The sequence below is a fragment of the Oncorhynchus clarkii genome, chromosome 4, assembly GCF_045791955.1.
Source record: "Oncorhynchus clarkii lewisi isolate Uvic-CL-2024 chromosome 4, UVic_Ocla_1.0, whole genome shotgun sequence".
Taxonomy (NCBI): Eukaryota; Metazoa; Chordata; class Actinopteri; order Salmoniformes; family Salmonidae; genus Oncorhynchus; species Oncorhynchus clarkii.
The window spans coordinates 23,544,786-23,563,219 of record NC_092150.1 but is presented as its reverse complement, the minus strand read 5'-3'; the positions used below and the strand labels follow the sequence as shown (position 1 = coordinate 23,563,219).

The following is an 18,434-nucleotide window of genomic DNA, read 5'->3' as shown; positions in this document are numbered from 1 at the left end:
CCTGTGCTTTGTCGAATGCTGTTCTAATTTCTCGATTACGATCTGGTTTTACTCTTTCAAAATGTTAATCCGATTATCATTGCTGACTGGGGGAGCTTTTCTATCCAGGGTTTTCATTAGGTTTGACATTTAGAGGCATTAGCCATCAAACACTGTTAAAATATGATGGATATGCAAAACATCTCGGCATAATCACAGGATATCCAGTTTAACTGTGAAGGCAAAATAATCGGATCACAGCAGTTTGCTTCCCCTTTGCCCGTCTTTCCTTTCAAACGGTCTTTCCTTCCATTTTTTCCTTCTTTCCCTTTTGCTTCTAATCTATCCCTTTATTTCCTTCGCTCCCTGTCAGTCAGCCCCAGATCCATCAACACCTTCACTAGCTGTAAGAAGTACTTGTGTGTGTGAGAGTGAAGTGTGTGTTGGAGTTTGACGAGCGTGTTTGTGTGTGTGTTCTTTCCCAGTGTGCAGCCCTGCTCTTCTCACCTCCAGCGGGCTCCTTCCTCTCACACCTCCACAGGGTAGCAGCACCAGAGATGTGCTGAGAAACTCTGAGGTGTCATGGAGGAGGAAACCACATGTTTTAAAAGACAGAAAAAGACTGCAGAAAGACACCACCCGAGTGTGTGAAACTCTGGGGCGAACTGAGCTTCTCCTCTTTGTCTTCACCCTAGGCAGTAGTGTGAGGAAGTGTTATGAGGGTACCAGAAGGGAGAAGTGTGTCTGTGAATATTATGTCCGCCCACAAATGGCTTACTGTACACTACCACGAGAGCCTTCATATTAACTACAGTTTTATACTACATCAATAACATGTTTCATCAGTTGAAGCCTTGTGTGAAACTGGAAAGTCATATCAAAGACACTGAGCTCTTTAAGTGTCTTCTTTAAAGAGGGCTCAAAATGTTTCCTCTGCACATCGGCGTATCAACTGTAGTTCAGTGACACCACAAGCAGCTCTCTCTTCTCTCCCACCAGAGAGCCTCACACTGGGCTGCAAGACAGAGCTGTCTGCTGCTATTAGGGAGTCTGTCTTCATTTTCATGGCAGCTTAAGATAACCTCTGGTGGAAAAAGAAAGGCCCGTAGCACTGAATGGATATTTCAAGAAGATAATGACCTTGAACACACTTACTAGAAGTTGTAAAATTGGCCTTTTTCTTCATTGCTACTCAGAAAAGGCTTATTGATATAGGTAGCACAGTCAAAATAATGGGTTATGCAGTGGCAAGAATAAAAAGGGCTGGCCTTACTCTTTCATGCAGAAAGGTACTCTGCTGCTATAACTGAGAGCCAGGGTGAAGTCTAGATGCTGCTCCGTCTGACTGGATAAGATGGACAGAGACAGACCGAGGGAGCTGTACGATGTGGAACGCTGTGTGTGTGAGAGAAAGATAGCAAGAGGGGAAGAGCGCTGTGTGTGTGGGGGAAGTGGACGTCACTTACTGGTGTGCTTGCTCTTTGGACTGTGTGTCTGCTCCAGGATGATAGACACGGAAGATCGCTCCTGCTTTATTACACAAGCTGTGGGAGGAAAGAGGCTGTGCTAGGGCTGGAGATGGAATGAGAGCGTGAGGGTGCGTGTGCATATGTTTAGCTCTGAATATGTTATGGTTTTTGACAGCGTCATCAAGAAAACAGGCAGAAGGCTCTTCTCTCTAGCCCAAGGGAACTGGCCATGGCATGCTTGTGAGTCCTAAGTTAGCTGGCTTCCTAAAAACATGTCTAGTGCATGGGAACTGGGGAGGACCGAGGAGCGTCACTGGTACAGTAGCGTGGGTTGGGAGCCTGGGTGCTAGCTTGGCCCTCTGGTGCCCCATCTCAGCAGAGTACATTAGCGAGCGAGAGTGGCAGAGGGACGATACACACACAGACCCTGTGACTCATCCTAACTCCTGTCAGCTACACTCAGTGGGTGAGACCTGCGCAGGAATAACTGTGGGTCATGCCGACTGCGTCACTCTGACACGCACACGGATGTGCGCAGGCACACACACAGCTCTGGTTGGCTGTCTCCCCATGACCTTGCCTCTCAAAGCACTGTGCTGGATTGAAAACAGGCCGAGCTGTGTTGATCTGGTGTGGCTGCTTCCCTTCACAATGTTGACCTATCATGTTCTAGGCTGTCGAGGGATTGGGGATTCTGTATGGGCTTTTCCCATTCAGTTCGGCAGGGTAATCCGATCTGATTAGATTTAGAAATATGTTACTGAGAGGGTTTGGATTATGGTAGCAGACAGATTACAGTATGGCTTAAAGCGAACAGCATAACGGAGCTATATGAGAGAATATAGTTTTTCTGCTCAACAAGTAGAGATAAAGTAGGCCTACTATATAAAATGGATGTTGAGTACACTAATACAACCATACTACTAATTAAATTATACTCTCTCCATTTACCCTTCATCTTTATTTAACGTCCCAACCAATGTAATATAAATTGGAGTCCTCTATTTAACTTTGGGCAGCATTTAATAAATGTGTTTTCCTTACTCTGTCTGAAAATCGTTCTAATTTCACCTTCACATTTTGACGTTTATAAATTAATTAGCATATCAGTTATACCTCACGGCTTTTAATGCTTCTGACTCTTTGATTCAGTCACTCTTCCATTTAAATGTTCTCTGCATGTATGCAAATTAGTCTGAATCGCCTCAGTCACTACCCAGAATTCCTACAATCTACATGGAAACTGAAGCAGTGCAGTCCTTATCACATGAACGCTGGGTGAATTGATATTCAGTGTACCGAAGGTGTTTTCCAATCAGACTTACCTTAATAGTTTTGGTTTGAAGTCTGAGTCCGTTTAATGTGTTGATGGCTTTCTCTGCATCCTTTGGGTCGATGTAGTTGACAAACCCATAGCCTAGACTCTGCCCTGTAAAACAAGAAAGAAGATCATTTTTACAATACAGAATTCTACCCAGTATGTATTAAAATGGTACAGATACAATAGTGTCATTAATATCATATTTTCTTTGACTCAATATTTTCCTGACATCTCTAGATATTTATTTCAGGCATTGCTTGCTTTCATGAGCTAGTTGACTTTCAACAGACGCCCAGAGCCGTTGTAGCTGTGTGATAGTTACAAAAAAATTGCCACACAAGTGTCTGGCAAGTCCAAGTGGAACACCGCACTTATAGCCATTAAAAGAAACAGACAACAGTAAGTCCACAGTGGATAGACAAAGAGAATCACAAATGTAGAACAGCGCTGTCCTAGCACCAAATAAATAGGCAGGCAGGCTGCAGCTTAGGGACAAAATGGAGCTGTACTCCTCACATGAAACACGATGTTTCTCTCTCACTTTCAGTGGATTTCCCTGGATTATCATTTCCCCATTGTTTATTAAAAACCTTGTGTCCTGGAGAGAATTTCATTGGTTCACAGCAATTTTTACCGCTCATCTCGCTGACACTGATCTGACAGCACCCTTCGGAAAGTTAAGACACTAAAATAGAACTACGCCGTTAACGCCAATACATCCGCGGGCCTGTGGATATGTGTTCAATATCAAAGTGCCTTTTGCAAAGACTTCTCTTCTCATACTCCTCAATGTGGGTTGACAATAATTAGCCAACACAGCCAACTGCTGAGCGGCTCCCCACTCCCTGTCACCTTCCTCCTCCCCCTTCCGCTGCTTCACAAGGAGAATTTAAGGCTCGACAAGCGTAGCTTACAAAGTGTTAGCAGAAATTAAGTGTGCTTCCGAAGCGCACTCATACAGAGCTGCATGGATGTGCTGGGTTGTGGATAATGATACAGTCCCACAGTACTCATACATATCTGCCTGGATGTGCTGGGTTGTGGATAATGATACAGTCCCACAGTACTCATACAGAGCTGCCTGGATGTGCTGGGATGTGGTTAATGATACAGTCCTACAGTACTCATACAGAGCTGCATGGATGTGCTGGGTTGTGGTTAATGATACAGTCCCACAGTACTCATACAGAGCTGCCTGGATGTGCTGGGTTGTGGATAATGATACAGTCCCACAGTACTCATACAGAGCTGCCTGGATGTGCTGGGTTGTGGATAATGATACAGTCCCACAGTACTCATAGAGATCTGGATGGATGTGCTGGGTTGTGGTTAATGATACAGTCCCACAGTACTCATACAGATCTGCCTGGATGTGCTGGGTTGTGGATAATGATACAGTCCCACAGTACTCATACATATCTGCCTGGATGTGCTGGGTTGTGGATAATGATACAGTCCCACAGTACTCATACAGAGCTGCCTGGATGTGCTGGGTTGTGGATAATGATACAGTCCAACAGTACTCATACAGAGCTGCCTGGATGTGCTGGGTTGTGGTTAATGATACAGTCCCACAGTACTCATACAGAGCTGCCTGGATGTGCTGGGTTGTGGATAATGATACAGTCCCACAGTACTCATACAGATCTGCCTGGATGTGCTGGGTTGTGGATAATGATACAGTCCCACAGTACTCATACAGATCTGCCTGGATGTGCTGGGTTGTGGTTAATGATACAGTACCACAGTGTGTGTGTGTGCATATTTTGTGTGTACACATGTACTGTGTGTACTGTATGTACTGTTTGTACACTCTCCCTCTGTTTCTGGTGGTGTCCACAGTTCAGTGTGTCTTTGGGAGTTTGCACCAATCACTGTGCCTAATCCTACCTTGGCAAGGCTGAAGGGGAGATTGGGATGTGTTCGCATCCCCAACTGCCAGGCACCACTGCCCAGGTGAGTGGAGAGATGGGGCGAGGCAGCTGCTTTCAGCACGAGGCAGCTCCAAGAGGGGATTCCACCCACCAGTAAGAGAGCAGCCCACAGCAGGCGGCCATGGGCTGGCTGCCTTCCGGAGACAACACCAACGCACAGACAAACACACTCATACTGTATGTATACTGTACATGCAAGTTAAGAAAATGTTGAAATTAACGGAGCAAACTATGAGCTGCGGGAAGAGAATACAGTACCCAAAGTCATGTATTGAAGAGAATGTACACACACGCCTCACACACACACACACCCTGACAAGGTCAAAAAGCGGCGGTGCACTGACTGTGGGCCAACATATGCAGGCAAACTCATCTAGGCCTGTAACAACAACGGCTCACTCCGCACGCACGCAGCCCAGCAGATTCAACCCAGCATGCTGCCTGCCTGAAATAAACACGCAGGTCTAGCACAGCACAGCACGGTACAGAACAGATCATCCAAGCACGGCGCAGCATAGCATACAGCATGCCTTAACACAGTTCTACACAACACAGCAAAGCTACTAAATAGCAGTACACAATAAGATAGCATAGGTGTCTTAGCACAAGTCTTAAATGTTTTATATCTTTATACAAAGGAGTATTTGGTTGTTTACTGTGTGAGATATATAAGGAATCTAGATCAATGTATTACTAGAAAGTCTGAGTGCCATAAAGGATTGTACAAACGCCATTAAGGATATTATAGACAAACAGCTGAAAAAAATGCATCTCAGGAAGCTGAAAGAACCCATTAAGATAATAAATACCCTTTAATGGAGGAGCAAACTGAACATGATCCCTATGCCGTTTAATTAGTCTAATGGACACATTAATGTATATATATTTTAACTGTCAATTAAATCTGCAAACTGAAATGATGCATTGCTGTTATAATGAGTTTTTAATGATGAAAGATCTCCATTTTGCTTGACTTTCTGTTCCTAACCACAGCATTTCCATCCATCTTCAAATCTGGAGGCGTTTGAACAACATGTACAAAGACCATGCTTAACATCCATTAAAGGGATATTTTTCATAAATAAACAGCTTAGTAATGTCAGTGGTGGGACCGTGCCCAGCTCCTTCATTAGGATGAGTCGAGCTGAAAGCACAGGGCTAGTAGTTGTGTGTGACATAGTGGACCCCCCCCCCCCTCCCCCCTCCCCCCTCTTCGTGATCCAGAGTGGTGCGTTGATTCGTAGCGGGCGAGCGTGGGGATAATTGAGCTCATTAGTTGTGACATTACCACAGTAGTGCCATAATGCTTCATAACAGCTGTCCCATTATAGCTCAAATCACTACTAACGAGAGAGAGGGCCAGGGTAATTGAGACCACCTCACCAGGTCTTCACCGCTCCATGTACAGTCAAAAATAAATAGAAGAGGGAAATAGGTACAAGTGTACCAAATGTTTTTCCTTGGCAAATCACTGCTATTTCCAGTGAGTGGCTCCTCTCGGTGGTGCTACAGTATGACTAAGCCATTATTTGTTTCATGAAGAGCAGCAGGCTCCCGAATGTGTGAGATGAGAAAATGGGTGTGTTTCCAGCAGGTGTCCTGACTCTCCCCACGTGGTGACTTATAGTGCCCCCCCTCCACACACACACACACACACACACACACACACACACACACACACACACACACACACACACACACACACACACACACACACACATACAAACACAAACACACACACACACACACACACACATACACACACACACACACACACACACAGAGACTTGCCTGCTGGGGCCTCCTGTGTCACTGCTTTCATGCACTTATGGTCTTCTTTTGTTTTGTATGACCTTACCCAGTACAGTACCTTCCATTCCATTTATTGACATGCATGACTGTCCACAATATAGGATCCAACCTAGCAGCAAACAAAATCATTCTGTGATTGTGCCCTTAATAAGAATAAACATGAATTCCCTGTCCTTAATATTTCACAATGGTTAAGACAGCATTGTGATGTTCTGTATTAATATGACAGACATTATTATATCCTAACCTGACCTCTTCTTTCTAAGTCCCCATGGTCTGTCCCTGAGTTCCCACTCCCCCCCCTGTCAGTGAACATGGCTTCAGTCTGTCATATAAGATGCCAAGGGATGAGAGGGGAAAAGTGCACTGTGCACAGGATGACAGTGCTATGAACAGCTGATGATAACATACCTTGATAGCACCAGGTTCCCAAGGTAGAAACAGGCAAATTGGTTTGGTCAGTCTTAAATTTAGCCACATTTAAGATATGGAGGAACAAAGAACCTTTCTGTCTGTCAAAACAGATGTGTATCATTGTGTTGGTTCCTTAACAATTTGCCCTTGCTGCAATAGCAACTTGGGATGGTGCTATTTTTGACGGACCAGCACCCTTCAAAATATTTGTGGGAGAATTCACCAACTAAAATGTAGATGAAATATAAAATATACACTTTTACAAACTTATAGAAGTTCCCAGTTCAGTATTATGTTTTTAGATGGGAGGAGAGAGTACAACAACATTCATTTGCTAATCTCCTAAGTTAAACTACCTAATGTGCAGAATTATGATATGATTGAATATACATTCACAATTCATACTTTGAATCTACATAAACCACTTACTGGTTGCTGCGGTAAGTGCTTTTAATAAGAAAAGCTGACAGAGGCTCAGTTTATTCTGACTGGCCGTAAATAGCAAAAGTAATTTAATTATAGCAAACGTGTACTCAGGGCTATTAAGCACATTTTGTATGCCACTATTTACCATTGCCTTTTTGGATATGTTTTACTGTTTTTCTCTATTAGCTTATAGAAACAGTCCAACACTGTACAATTGACAAATATTAGGTCAAACCTTTGACTATAATGGTCAAACCTTTGACTATAATGGCATTCAAATGCTAATACAGCCTTACTGTTGCTTTATGTGCTTACATTAGTGTGACTAAAATGCTGACCAAATAAACAGTAGCACACATACACTGGCTCCGCTCAGATGTCTGTTCTCTGGGGTTGGCAAGGTAGCAGCAACTGTAATATGTAGGAGTCTCCCACCCACCCCGAGTCCCTCCTCCCCATCGGTGGCTGCTGCCTGAGGTAAGTTGGATGGAAGCCTGAAATGTGTGGGATGTCTGGGAAGATAGCAGCGTAGCAGGAGAGAATCTGGGACACCCCAGCTCCGTGACGTCAGGCCTGGATATGACAACAGTGACAGCAGCAGCCAGAGCCGGGGGAGTCCTGCAGAGAGGGAGGGGACCAGTGATGAGCCAGCCCGGCCCTCAGGCCCTCCAGATCTGAGGCCCACAGGGGACTGGCCCACTCTCTTTCCCAGGTACGGGCCACTCAAACAGCACAGAGAGTGGGGGGAGAACGGAGGAGAGAGCAAGGGTGTTTTTAGGCCTGGAACGCTAAAACTCCCTGAAGGAGTCTGCACTTATGGGCCTGTCTAGTCTGCAATACCTGGCTTTAGGGAAGATGTCAGATAATAATAATTTTACCAGCACATGCACTTCACACCCAGCCCCCTCCCCCAGCTCTGACTCTACTGATAGCTAAGTTATTGAGGGAAAATGTACTTTCTATGCCTGTGATATGTGCTTGTCCAACCTAGCTATCTTAAGATGAATGCACTAACTATAAGTCGCTCTGGATAAGAGCGTCTGCTAAATTACTAAAATGTTAAATGTAAAGCGCCTTTCAAAAAACCCAAGGACAGTGTACAGCAAAGAGTAAAAACAAAAACAAGAATAAGACAATCAAATAATAAAAAGCTACTTAGCTTAGCTAGTTGAGGGGAAAGCCAGACTGAACAGGTGGGATTTGAGATTGTTTTTGAAGGTGCAATAGAGTCAGAGTTGCAGGATGCTGGGACGCTAGGGGAGAAAGTTCCAGAATTTGTGGGATGCTTAGGGGGAGAGAGTTCCAGAATTTGTGGGATGCTTAGGGGGAGAGATTACAGAATTTGTGGGATGCTTAGGGGGAGAGAGTTACAGAATTTGTGGGATGCTTAGGGGGAGAGAGTTACAGAATTTGTGGGATGCTTAGGGGGAGAGAGTTACAGAATTTGTGGGATGCTTATGGGGAGAGAGTTCCAGAGTTTGTGGGATGCTTAGGGAGAGAGAGTTACAGAATTTGTGGGATGCTAGGGGGAGATAGTTTCAGAGTTTTCGGGATGCTAGGGGGAGATAGTTTCAGAGTTTGTGGGATGCTAGGGGGAAATAGTTTCAGAGTTTGGGGGATGCTAGGGGAGAGAGTTTCAGAGTTTGGAGGATGCTAGGGGGAGAGAGTTTCAGAATTTGGGGGATGCTAGGGGGAGATAGTTTCAGAGTTTGGGGGATGCTAGGGGGAGAGAGTTTCAGAGTTTGGGGGATGCTAGGGGGAGAGAGTTTCAGAGTTTGGGGGATGCTAGGGGGAGAGAGTTTCAGAGTTTGGGGGATGCTAGGGGGAGAGAGTTCCAGAGTTTGTGGGATGCTAGGGGGAGATAGTTTCAGAGTTTGTGGGATGCTAGGGGGAGATCGTTTCAGAGTTTGGGGGATGCTAGGGGGAGAGACTTTCAGAGTTTGTGGGATGCTAGGGGGAGATAGTTTCAGAGTTTGGAGGATGCTAGGGGGAGAGAGTTTCAGAGTTTGTGGGATGCTAGGGGGAGATAGTTTCAGAGTTTGGAGGATGCTAGGGGGAGAGAGTTTCAGAGTTTGTGGGATGCTAGGGGGAGATAGTTTCAGAGTTTGGAGGATGCTAGGGGGAGAGAGTTTCAGAGTTTGAGGGCAGCACCGCTGAATGCCCGATCCCCCATGGTGCACAGTTTTGTTTTGGGGATGGTGAGTAGTCCAGAGCCAGAGGAATGGAGACAGTGGAAGGGGGTGTATATGGAGGAGGTCAGAAATGTATGAGGGGGTGAGGCCTTGGAGGGCCTTGTAAGTGAGCAGTAGGATCTTGTAGGTGTTGTAGAATCTTGTAGAATTTGACAGGAAGCCAGTGAAGGTGATGTGTTCTCAGGGTTTGCTGCGTGTGAGGTGCCTTGCACCTCTGTCTGTAATATCTTATGTTTCACCAAGTCATGGCTGAACGACGACATGAATAACATACTGCTGGCGGGCTTAAATTGTTTTTAGCAGGATAGAACAGCCGCATCTGGTAAGACAAGGGGTGGTAGTCTATGTATATTTGTAAACAACAGCTGTGGCACGAAATCTAAGGAAGTGTCGAGTATCTCATGATAAGCTGTAGACCACACTATTTACCAAGAGAGTTTTCATCTATATTCTTCATTGCTGTCTATTTACCACCACAAACCGATGCTGGCACTAAGTCCGCACTCAATGAGCTGTATACGGCCATAAGAAAACAGGAAGACGCTCATCCAGAGGCAGCGCTTCTAGTGAACAGGGACATTAAACTCTAGACCACCTTTACTCCACACACAGAGACGCGTACAAAGTTCTCCCTCGCCCTCCATTTGGCAAATCTGACCATAATTAAATCCTCCTGATTCCTGCTTACAAGCAAAAACTAAAGCAGGAAGCACCAGTGACTCGGTCAATAAAAAAGTGGTCAGAAGAAGCAGATGATAAGCTACAGGACTGTTTGGCTAGCACAAACTGGAATATGTTCCGTACACCACCTCAGTCACTGGCTTCATCAATATGTGCATCGATGACGTCGTCCCCACAGGCAAAGCATCAATACAGGACTAAGATTGAATCGTACTACACCGGCTCGGACGGACGAAATTAAATAGCAACAATAAATTGCAGGAAATTCCAAGGGACACACTGCTTTCTGTCATTCAGGTAGGCCCGGAACCAGCTGAGTGGATATTGATCCAGATAAGTGTTCATTTCGTCAAATGCCAGCTATATTCACACTTTCTTTTACCATCTATAGAGCTCTGATGGTCATGGAATTTTGGATGACGATAATTGGCCAGCCATAATAACCATTTGAATAGCAACAATAAAATAAAATAAATCACATTTTCTACTTTTCTCCACCCCTGACTGCATGTGCTGCTATAGAAATATAATTAATAATGTAGGCGTCCCTATTCAAGTCAATGATGGCATTTGTGGAAGTGTACCCATAAGAGCAATGTTAAAAGTAAGGAGCAGGAAGTAAAAGCAGGAAGTGTACCTAGGGCTGTTATGTTGACTGTATTACCATACTGGCGGTTACAAGTCATGAAGGCAGTCAGATTCCACGTTTCGTCACGGTAATTAGGCTTCTCCAAGCTCTGATGCTGCTGATGGTCATTAGTAACCTACCAAACTTGCTAACTGCCTGGTACTCAGCACTCTATTGTCCCTCTAATCACTCTGACCTCAACGCAAATGTAATCTAAAACCTAATCAAACACTTCATGAGAGCCCATTAGCTCACGATGCGCAACATTTCTATAGGCTATGCAATTGTGTGAGAAAACAGAGTGATGGCCTCTATTCAAAAGAGGAGGGTCCTATCAGCTTTCTATAAGCTAGACCTACTATATTTATTTCTCAACTTTCCTAATATTAAGCACAATGCTTATATTTACAACAGGAGTATAGCCTACCTGGCTGGCATGAAAATGAACCACAGGAAAAGCATCCTCCATTCGCACATTTTTTTTTTTCTTCGGGCGCCCATTTAAGTGCATAGATGACATGTATTTTTTCCCACTGCCCCTGTTTCGAAACAGGTGCATGATAATGGTCCATTCTAAATCAAAACAAATTTCACACATATATTATTTAGTATATGTTATGCCAAGATTAAATCAAGAATAGTCTGATGGGTGACAATATTGGCCTATCACTTGTGAATTAATTATATATTATCACTTGTGAATGCTGCCCAGCGTAAGGCAAGAAACAATGCATACCCTTTTTTGTGACTTTTTCAAATCATAGTCGCACACCTCATGTAGCCTAGCCCATACATGTAGGCCTTTATGTTGTTATAAGTTTTGTATCACAACTAAAGCGGCCAAATAACTTCTTTAAAATGAAGCACATTAATCCGCTTTACAACGGGAGTATAGCCTAACTGGCAAACATGAGTTTGAAGTTTGGGGAAGATAATTCTAACCATAAAAACTCACTTTTATATTGAAAGCATTACATGCATAATCGCATTTGCGGTCACTTTTGATAATGGTGTTTTCCCGCTAATGGGTTTTCCCGCATTTGTGCTCATAGCCTACTGCCGTGTGACCATTGCTGTGCTTTTAATGTGAAGAAATAGCCTGATAGTTGAGCAACATTTTAAACTAAACGTTCTGATCTGTTTTTTGATGTTAGCGGTTGTATTCATTTGGGATCTATCGCATCCCACAACTGTAACAGACTATATTTGGAATAGTTATTTCTCGCACATAATAGAATAGGTCAACTTTTGTACTATGGGGATAGCATATTGACACAGGCTAGTGCTTTTGCTGTTCATTAGGCCTACTCATCTTGCTGACGAAATATCTTCAATATGCACCTCGGAATTGGATAAGGACGTGCAGTGAGGTCCTCAATGTGTCTGTTTTCACTTGTAGCTTGTGAGAAAGACCGAGAGCCATGTGAGTGAGAGGTACTTCGGGGGAAGCAGCACGAAGGGAGAAGGGAATTATAATTATTATATTCAGCCCAAGAGCCCAATGGCCACTGGCTGCAAAAGGTATGTTTTTTCAGAGGGCATTACAGCCACACAGCGGGGATGCCGCTGGAAATTTCGAGTAATTATCAAGTGCTTGTCAAATTGTGACTGATGAAGTGTTGACTGAGACTGATGAAGTGTGTACAGCCTGTGCAAGAAACAAAGCTGAGCTTGTGCCTTTCATGCCACTTTTTTCAAATCATCATTAGAGTTGCATCATGCAGCCTTAGAATGTATACATTTTTTTAACATATAGCCGACATTTGAATCACAACTAAAGTTACATTAATAACTCTAAATGAAGCATATAGGAGGACCTGTTTCTTTGTTCACCGCTCAACACAGAATAAAATAAATAATGGATTTATTGTGAAGGTGTAGGCTGTATTACATTAAGTTATTAGACTTTTTCAAATGTAGGTGCTCCAAAGGTCTGCATCTGTGGCTTGTAAGCTGTGTGGAAGCCAGGAGATGCTAAATGTGTTGATGTTAATTATGGGCAATTACCGTGAGACTGGCAGTTATTTGCTCGACAATCACCGGCTGACAAAATTTGGTGACTGCCACAGCCGGTCACAAAATGTACCCATCAATATGTGCTGTGATTTGTTGATTCAACTCAACTGACATTACAAAAAACACATTCCAATGCATTTGCCACATCAGTTAACATAATTTGAATGAACATTATACATTACCATGGAAATGATTAGTATCACAGTACCAGGTACCATTGCGAGTGTACCCATGAGCTTACCAGTCAAATTGCCAGGTTTAGAGGTTCAAGACCATTCTATTCATTGTTTGCTACAAAACTTTGCTTACATCACGTTGTTAAGAGTCCATTTGATTGCAGAAACGGACTCAACTGCTCTTCAATCCCCCCCTCAAAATCTTTTTAAACGGTTGTTATATTTTCATGATTGTCTTCATCATTACCATCGGTTACACGGTTATACGGTAATGGTGCCAGCCCTAACCTTCTATGATTTCTGTCTTACAGGATATTAATGTATTCTGGATTCAACAAATGGAAGCTGATTTGAAAATAAGTCAATGACGGAGTTTGCTAGTATGTCTAAAGTGGCGCAGAGTTTCTGTTTTCTATCTTTCACTTTGGTCCAATGTAAGAGCTACCAGCCTCATTGTCATACTAGCGAAGTTGTTTATATCACACAGTTTTTCTCATCAGTGTTCTACGGAGGAAGCTATTTTATGCATGCTTGCATCATATTAATTGTTATATGAACCAGTAAGATTCATGTGAACTGGAGGAGGACAAAATAAACACTGTGTTCCTCTCTGTGATACGCAGCCATTAATTCCTGATGCTCATCACTATGGAAGGTTTGATTGTGCCAGAGCTTTGGTAAACAAACAGTTCCAGCAACAAACCAACAAATCAAACCATGTATTGCCTGTAAATAAAACAGCATTGGTTTTGACTGTGAACTCAATCTGAATATATATTTTAGTATCAACAAAGAGATGAGGGTAAACTGAGTGAAAAAGTGCATTTTTTATTTCCTCCCTGTCAGACCAATAAGTTAGCTGTGTGTCACACAGAGGATTGGAGAGATTCCACACACGCCTGTCTCAAACACAAGTTTCACACGCTCGCTGCTCTCAGATGCACAGCGATGTGTTTCAGGGCCTACTATGCCGTAGCAGACATCAAGTAGGATGAATATTTCATACACTACATTTGCTTTTTGTTTTGTTGCATTGTCAAAATCATTTGCATCAGTTGACCTATAGTGGTAAAACTAAGGGAAGGTGACTGCATTGATTTGTACAGGGATCATTGTTGTCCTTGGTCAAGCCTTACAGATGGTGATATACACTGTTAACATCTTAACATAGTGTGCCATGACACAGCCAGACTCAAAATGGCACCACCCAAAAGAGTGGGGATAACACAAAGGCCAGTGTTATCACCATAGGACCAAATGGAAAACCAAAACGTGAAGAAAATATTTGAAGAAGATGGGTCTTGTATTACAGTGCAGTAAGCATTTACTGTCTGGAGAATATGAACAGATGATTGTCTCAGTATGTAAAAAGTTTCTCTCTTATCAGGAACCAAATCACAAGCACATTCAATTCCTGTTCCTGCATGAAAGCCATTTATTTTCTGCCATTATGAATACAAATGCATTCATTTTCCTAAAGAAATGCAGCCAGCGCAGAAAATTATCCAGTAAAATGGGCAACTGACGAGGAACCTATTTCTGCCTTGGCGGCGCCTGATCAGTCATTTAGGCCAGTGAGAGCTTCCTGTTAATCAGTCCCTCTCTGTGTGCTGATGGCCAGAATCACTAACACGTTCCTAATGTATTCCATTAAAAGTTGTCATTCAATGTGCTCCCAGGTCCACAAGAAAATGACCAGCTCTCTCCAAGGGTGTATGTTTACTTATTTTATTACAGGCAGATGTATGCATTTTGACTGAGGATTTTCATCTTAATAGCGGTCTTTAAAAATATACACAAGAATCTGTTGGAGAATCTTGTCAACTCCTCAAACATACCCTGTCCTTCACTTTAATAATTACATACAGCTTCTCCTTTCCCAGAGAAAGATGGAACCTACTACCACTCAATACAACTCACTTTATGTCTCTCTCTAGCTTGGTCGTTAGCCTGAGAGAAAGTTGAGGGGGTGATGTGCCAGTGAGGGCATGTTTGGGCTCTAGCGATGTGCATGTAGGTTTGCCTTCAATAAAAGATTAACCTGCAGGTCCCTGGTGTATTACATGCACAGCAGGAATGCGTAGGGAGCAGGGTAAACAATCTGAGGTGGCACTTCACTGAGCTGAAGTCAGCGGGCCTGACAGAAGAGCGCAGAGTGGCTGGGCTGGCTGGTACCTCATGCCGCTCTTGCTTCATCAAAGCTGACAGCACCCGGTCCGGAGAAAGGAGAAGCCTGTCTCTTACAACGCTGAGGCTTAGGAAGCTCACCTCACCTTGTCCACAAAGACATCCTCCTTCCTTTTGAACTGCCGTGTAAAGGAATTTCACATTCTGTACTTGAAAAATTGACAGTAAACTGAAAGGGCAGGAGGGTGAGGTCTAGAAGCATTATTGTCCTGTATGTGGTGCTTGAGAATATAGTGTTTTAATGGTGTTCTGGTCAAATGTCTGAATGGTTGATGTTGGGAAATGGACAAGAGAGGGCTCATGGCTCCTATTCTGGCTCCTACTCTGAGACTCTTTGTGAATAGGGGCCCTAGTGCTTCAGAAAGTCCTCCCTGAAACCTAGTGAGGACTGTTTCTGAAGTCAGTTAATGATGCCAACTGGTTTGCATGCAGCCTCCTGGCATTCCCTGTACTGAGAGGGAGAAGCGCTTTGTTAGTCTAAAAGTTTGAACGTTAAAATTGCACCCATGGGAGCACAACACAGACATGCACCGCAGGAGGGGAATATTTATAACATATTTTGTTTTCCTAAGTCATACGAGACCTTGTACGGTAGAAAATAACTTTCAACATTAACAGAAATGGCCTCACTTTCGCATTTAGGCCAGTGAGAGCCTCCTGTTAATCATGTCTCATTTTACTCTCTCCAATATAAACTATTAGGTCTCCCTGTCTACTGTGAATCACACATATGGGAAAAATAGATGAAAAATGAGTGTAGTGTGGTTTCCTGGTGCTATTCTTGTTTATACTACATATTACTTTCCTGCCAGTTCAGACCCATTATTGTAAAAGATGGCCCTGTACTTCCACCAGCCCGAGCCAGAGTCTAGCCTGGCTGCATCTCATTGTCAAGAGCGGATGTTGCTCTTCAACACTGGCCCTTTTTAATGAGATTATCAAGGAAGTAGTGTCACTAAGTAGGATGTAAAATGAAAGCCATTATGTGACATTATCTAAGAGCAGCCTCCCCCATTCCATCTGCTATCCCACCCACACAGCCACTGGTCTGGGATTGGAGGACTAGCTGGAAAACACCTTTGTGCCACGTGGAGCTGGGCTTTGTCGCTCACCAGCCAGCTGCAGCCCCAGCCTCCTGCTCTGTGGTAACCAGCTGGAGTCCTGTCCAGGACCATAGGACTCCGGCACCATGCCATCCCACCCTGCACCACATCCCGCCCACCAGGCCCTTCTTTACACTTGCCTCTGTGTGTCATTCCCCCAATCTTCCTATGGCCGGTGTGTGTCATCGTACCTGTGATCTTGTCACGAACCAGCTTGCAGGACTCGATCTCTCCAATGCTGCCGAACAGGCTGCGGAATTCCTCCTGGGTCATGTTCTGGGGCAGGTAGTTGACAATGAGGTTGGTCTTGCTGTCGTCGGTGGGGCCACCAGTCTGCATGGGTGAAGGGCAGCTGCGGCTGTTGCAGGACGGCCCGTTGGCCGTGGTGCCATTGGGGCCGTTCGTCACCTGAGGCTCCATGTTGCTGATTATCTGAGAAAGGGAAGGGTCAGGGAAGAAGAAGACTCAAAGAGGAGGTAGGAGATAGGGCTTCTCAATCTGAGAACCAGAATGAATGCCTTATTGTACTTCGCATTTAATCTACATTCCAGGCCATCAAAACTCAAAGACAAAAGAAAGACAATCTTTGACTCAGTATGAGACCATAAAATAAACACAATACAGTACGCATGCAACTTAAACAGCTAAATATTCATGCAGACATGACTGTTAGAGACATATGAGTGATCTTTTTTTAGTTCCTTTCTGTGCTTTGATTTCTGGTGCAGTTAGAGAGGGGTAACAATTTGAGCCCTTCAGCAGGGCACTGCTGTCTGTCACATGGAACAATAGTCTTTGCGGATGGTTTTGCAGTGCGCTTTAAGAGCAGGTATTTGAAGTAGAGCTTGCTGGCCCCTGAGGGAGGAGGCAGTGAAAAGAAGGCAGTCTGCTGTGCTCATCTACCGACAAACACTTACTTCCATATCCCTAGACTGCCACCAAATGTATTCCGCCATTAGCATTAAATGTGTGTGTTTATTTAATTATTTGATTCTCAGTTACAGTCAGTTGATTTCCATCATCCACTTACAAAGAAAAGCTGAGCCTAAGAGGTTTATGGAAGGTGTGTGTGTGTGTGTGTGTGTGTGTGGCGTGTTTGTGTTTGGAAATGTGGGGTGACAGGATAGGGACTTCAGGGTGCCTGCTATTAAAAGCATCATCCCCACATAGGGGTGAAAACACCCCAAACAAGGTCTTCTGGTGTGTACATCAGAATTTTCCGTGTTTTACTGAAAGTCTGTACCAGACAGAGGCACTGGGGGGTGGCTGTGTAGCCTATGAGTTATATATGTCAATGTCTGAAATCATCAACAAAGACCTTGGAAAAAACAGGTCAACACTTCCAGAGGAAAACCCAATTAACTACCGGAATTATAAAGCTCCCTTCTGAAATGACTGACTGTGGTTCATTTGGTATCATTTAAATAAAGATCTAAAATATGAAGAAAATAGGTTACGTGTTCCTACTGATTCAATCAAAAGTGCAAAATCATAGAGCAGGAGAAAAGGAAACATCTTAGCAGAGGTTTGGGCATATTTATTTATAACTATTCAAAAATACATTCAGTCTACACTTCAAAGTTTGGCCCTCTCTATTTAAAACCAGCACATTTAGCAAGGTTAGCAAAAATGTAACACATCATAAACCTCTTTATTTCCCATCTGACTTACAGTAAGTTAATGTTTGGATAGCAATGAAGTTGCTGAAAACTGGTCTAAAAACTAAAATAGACAATATTTTATCACAATATTCAGAACAATCATTATCAGTCACGTAGACCGCAACTCTGTAGTTTTCTCCATTGGTTTTCTAAAACTGTCCTCAGACCTGAGACATATCTACAGTGGAGGATGGTATATCATAAATGTCAGACTTGAATGTGAATTGTCTCAGCAGCTTCTTATTCCACACACACAGTCTTCTCTACAGTGGAACAACACACAAGACAATGCCTGGAGCCGACAGCAGAATACAAACAGAAAACTGCCTGTTTAAAAGCTCTCAATATCTATTTTGCATGCAAATTGTGCTTTTGACAGTATCCTCACCACTCCAACAAAGAGGGAGCATGGTGACAGCGAGGAAGGAGGAATAA

General features: G+C 43.6%; 1 protein-coding gene across 5 annotated transcripts in view; it reads right to left on the bottom strand.

Annotated features, from left to right (window-relative positions):
- LOC139406614 (ELAV-like protein 4) overlaps positions 1-18,434 on the bottom strand; it is an 85,463-nt gene that overhangs the window by 32,000 nt on the left and 35,029 nt on the right. For all 5 annotated transcript variants that reach the window (XM_071149392.1, XM_071149393.1, XM_071149389.1 and 2 more), the window contains 2 exons: positions 16,530-16,770; positions 2,774-2,877 (listed from right to left, as the gene is read on the bottom strand). In XM_071149392.1, coding sequence (XP_071005493.1) covers positions 2,774-2,877; positions 16,530-16,770 — 345 coding nt within the window. The remainder of the gene's footprint in view (positions 1-2,773; positions 2,878-16,529; positions 16,771-18,434) is intronic.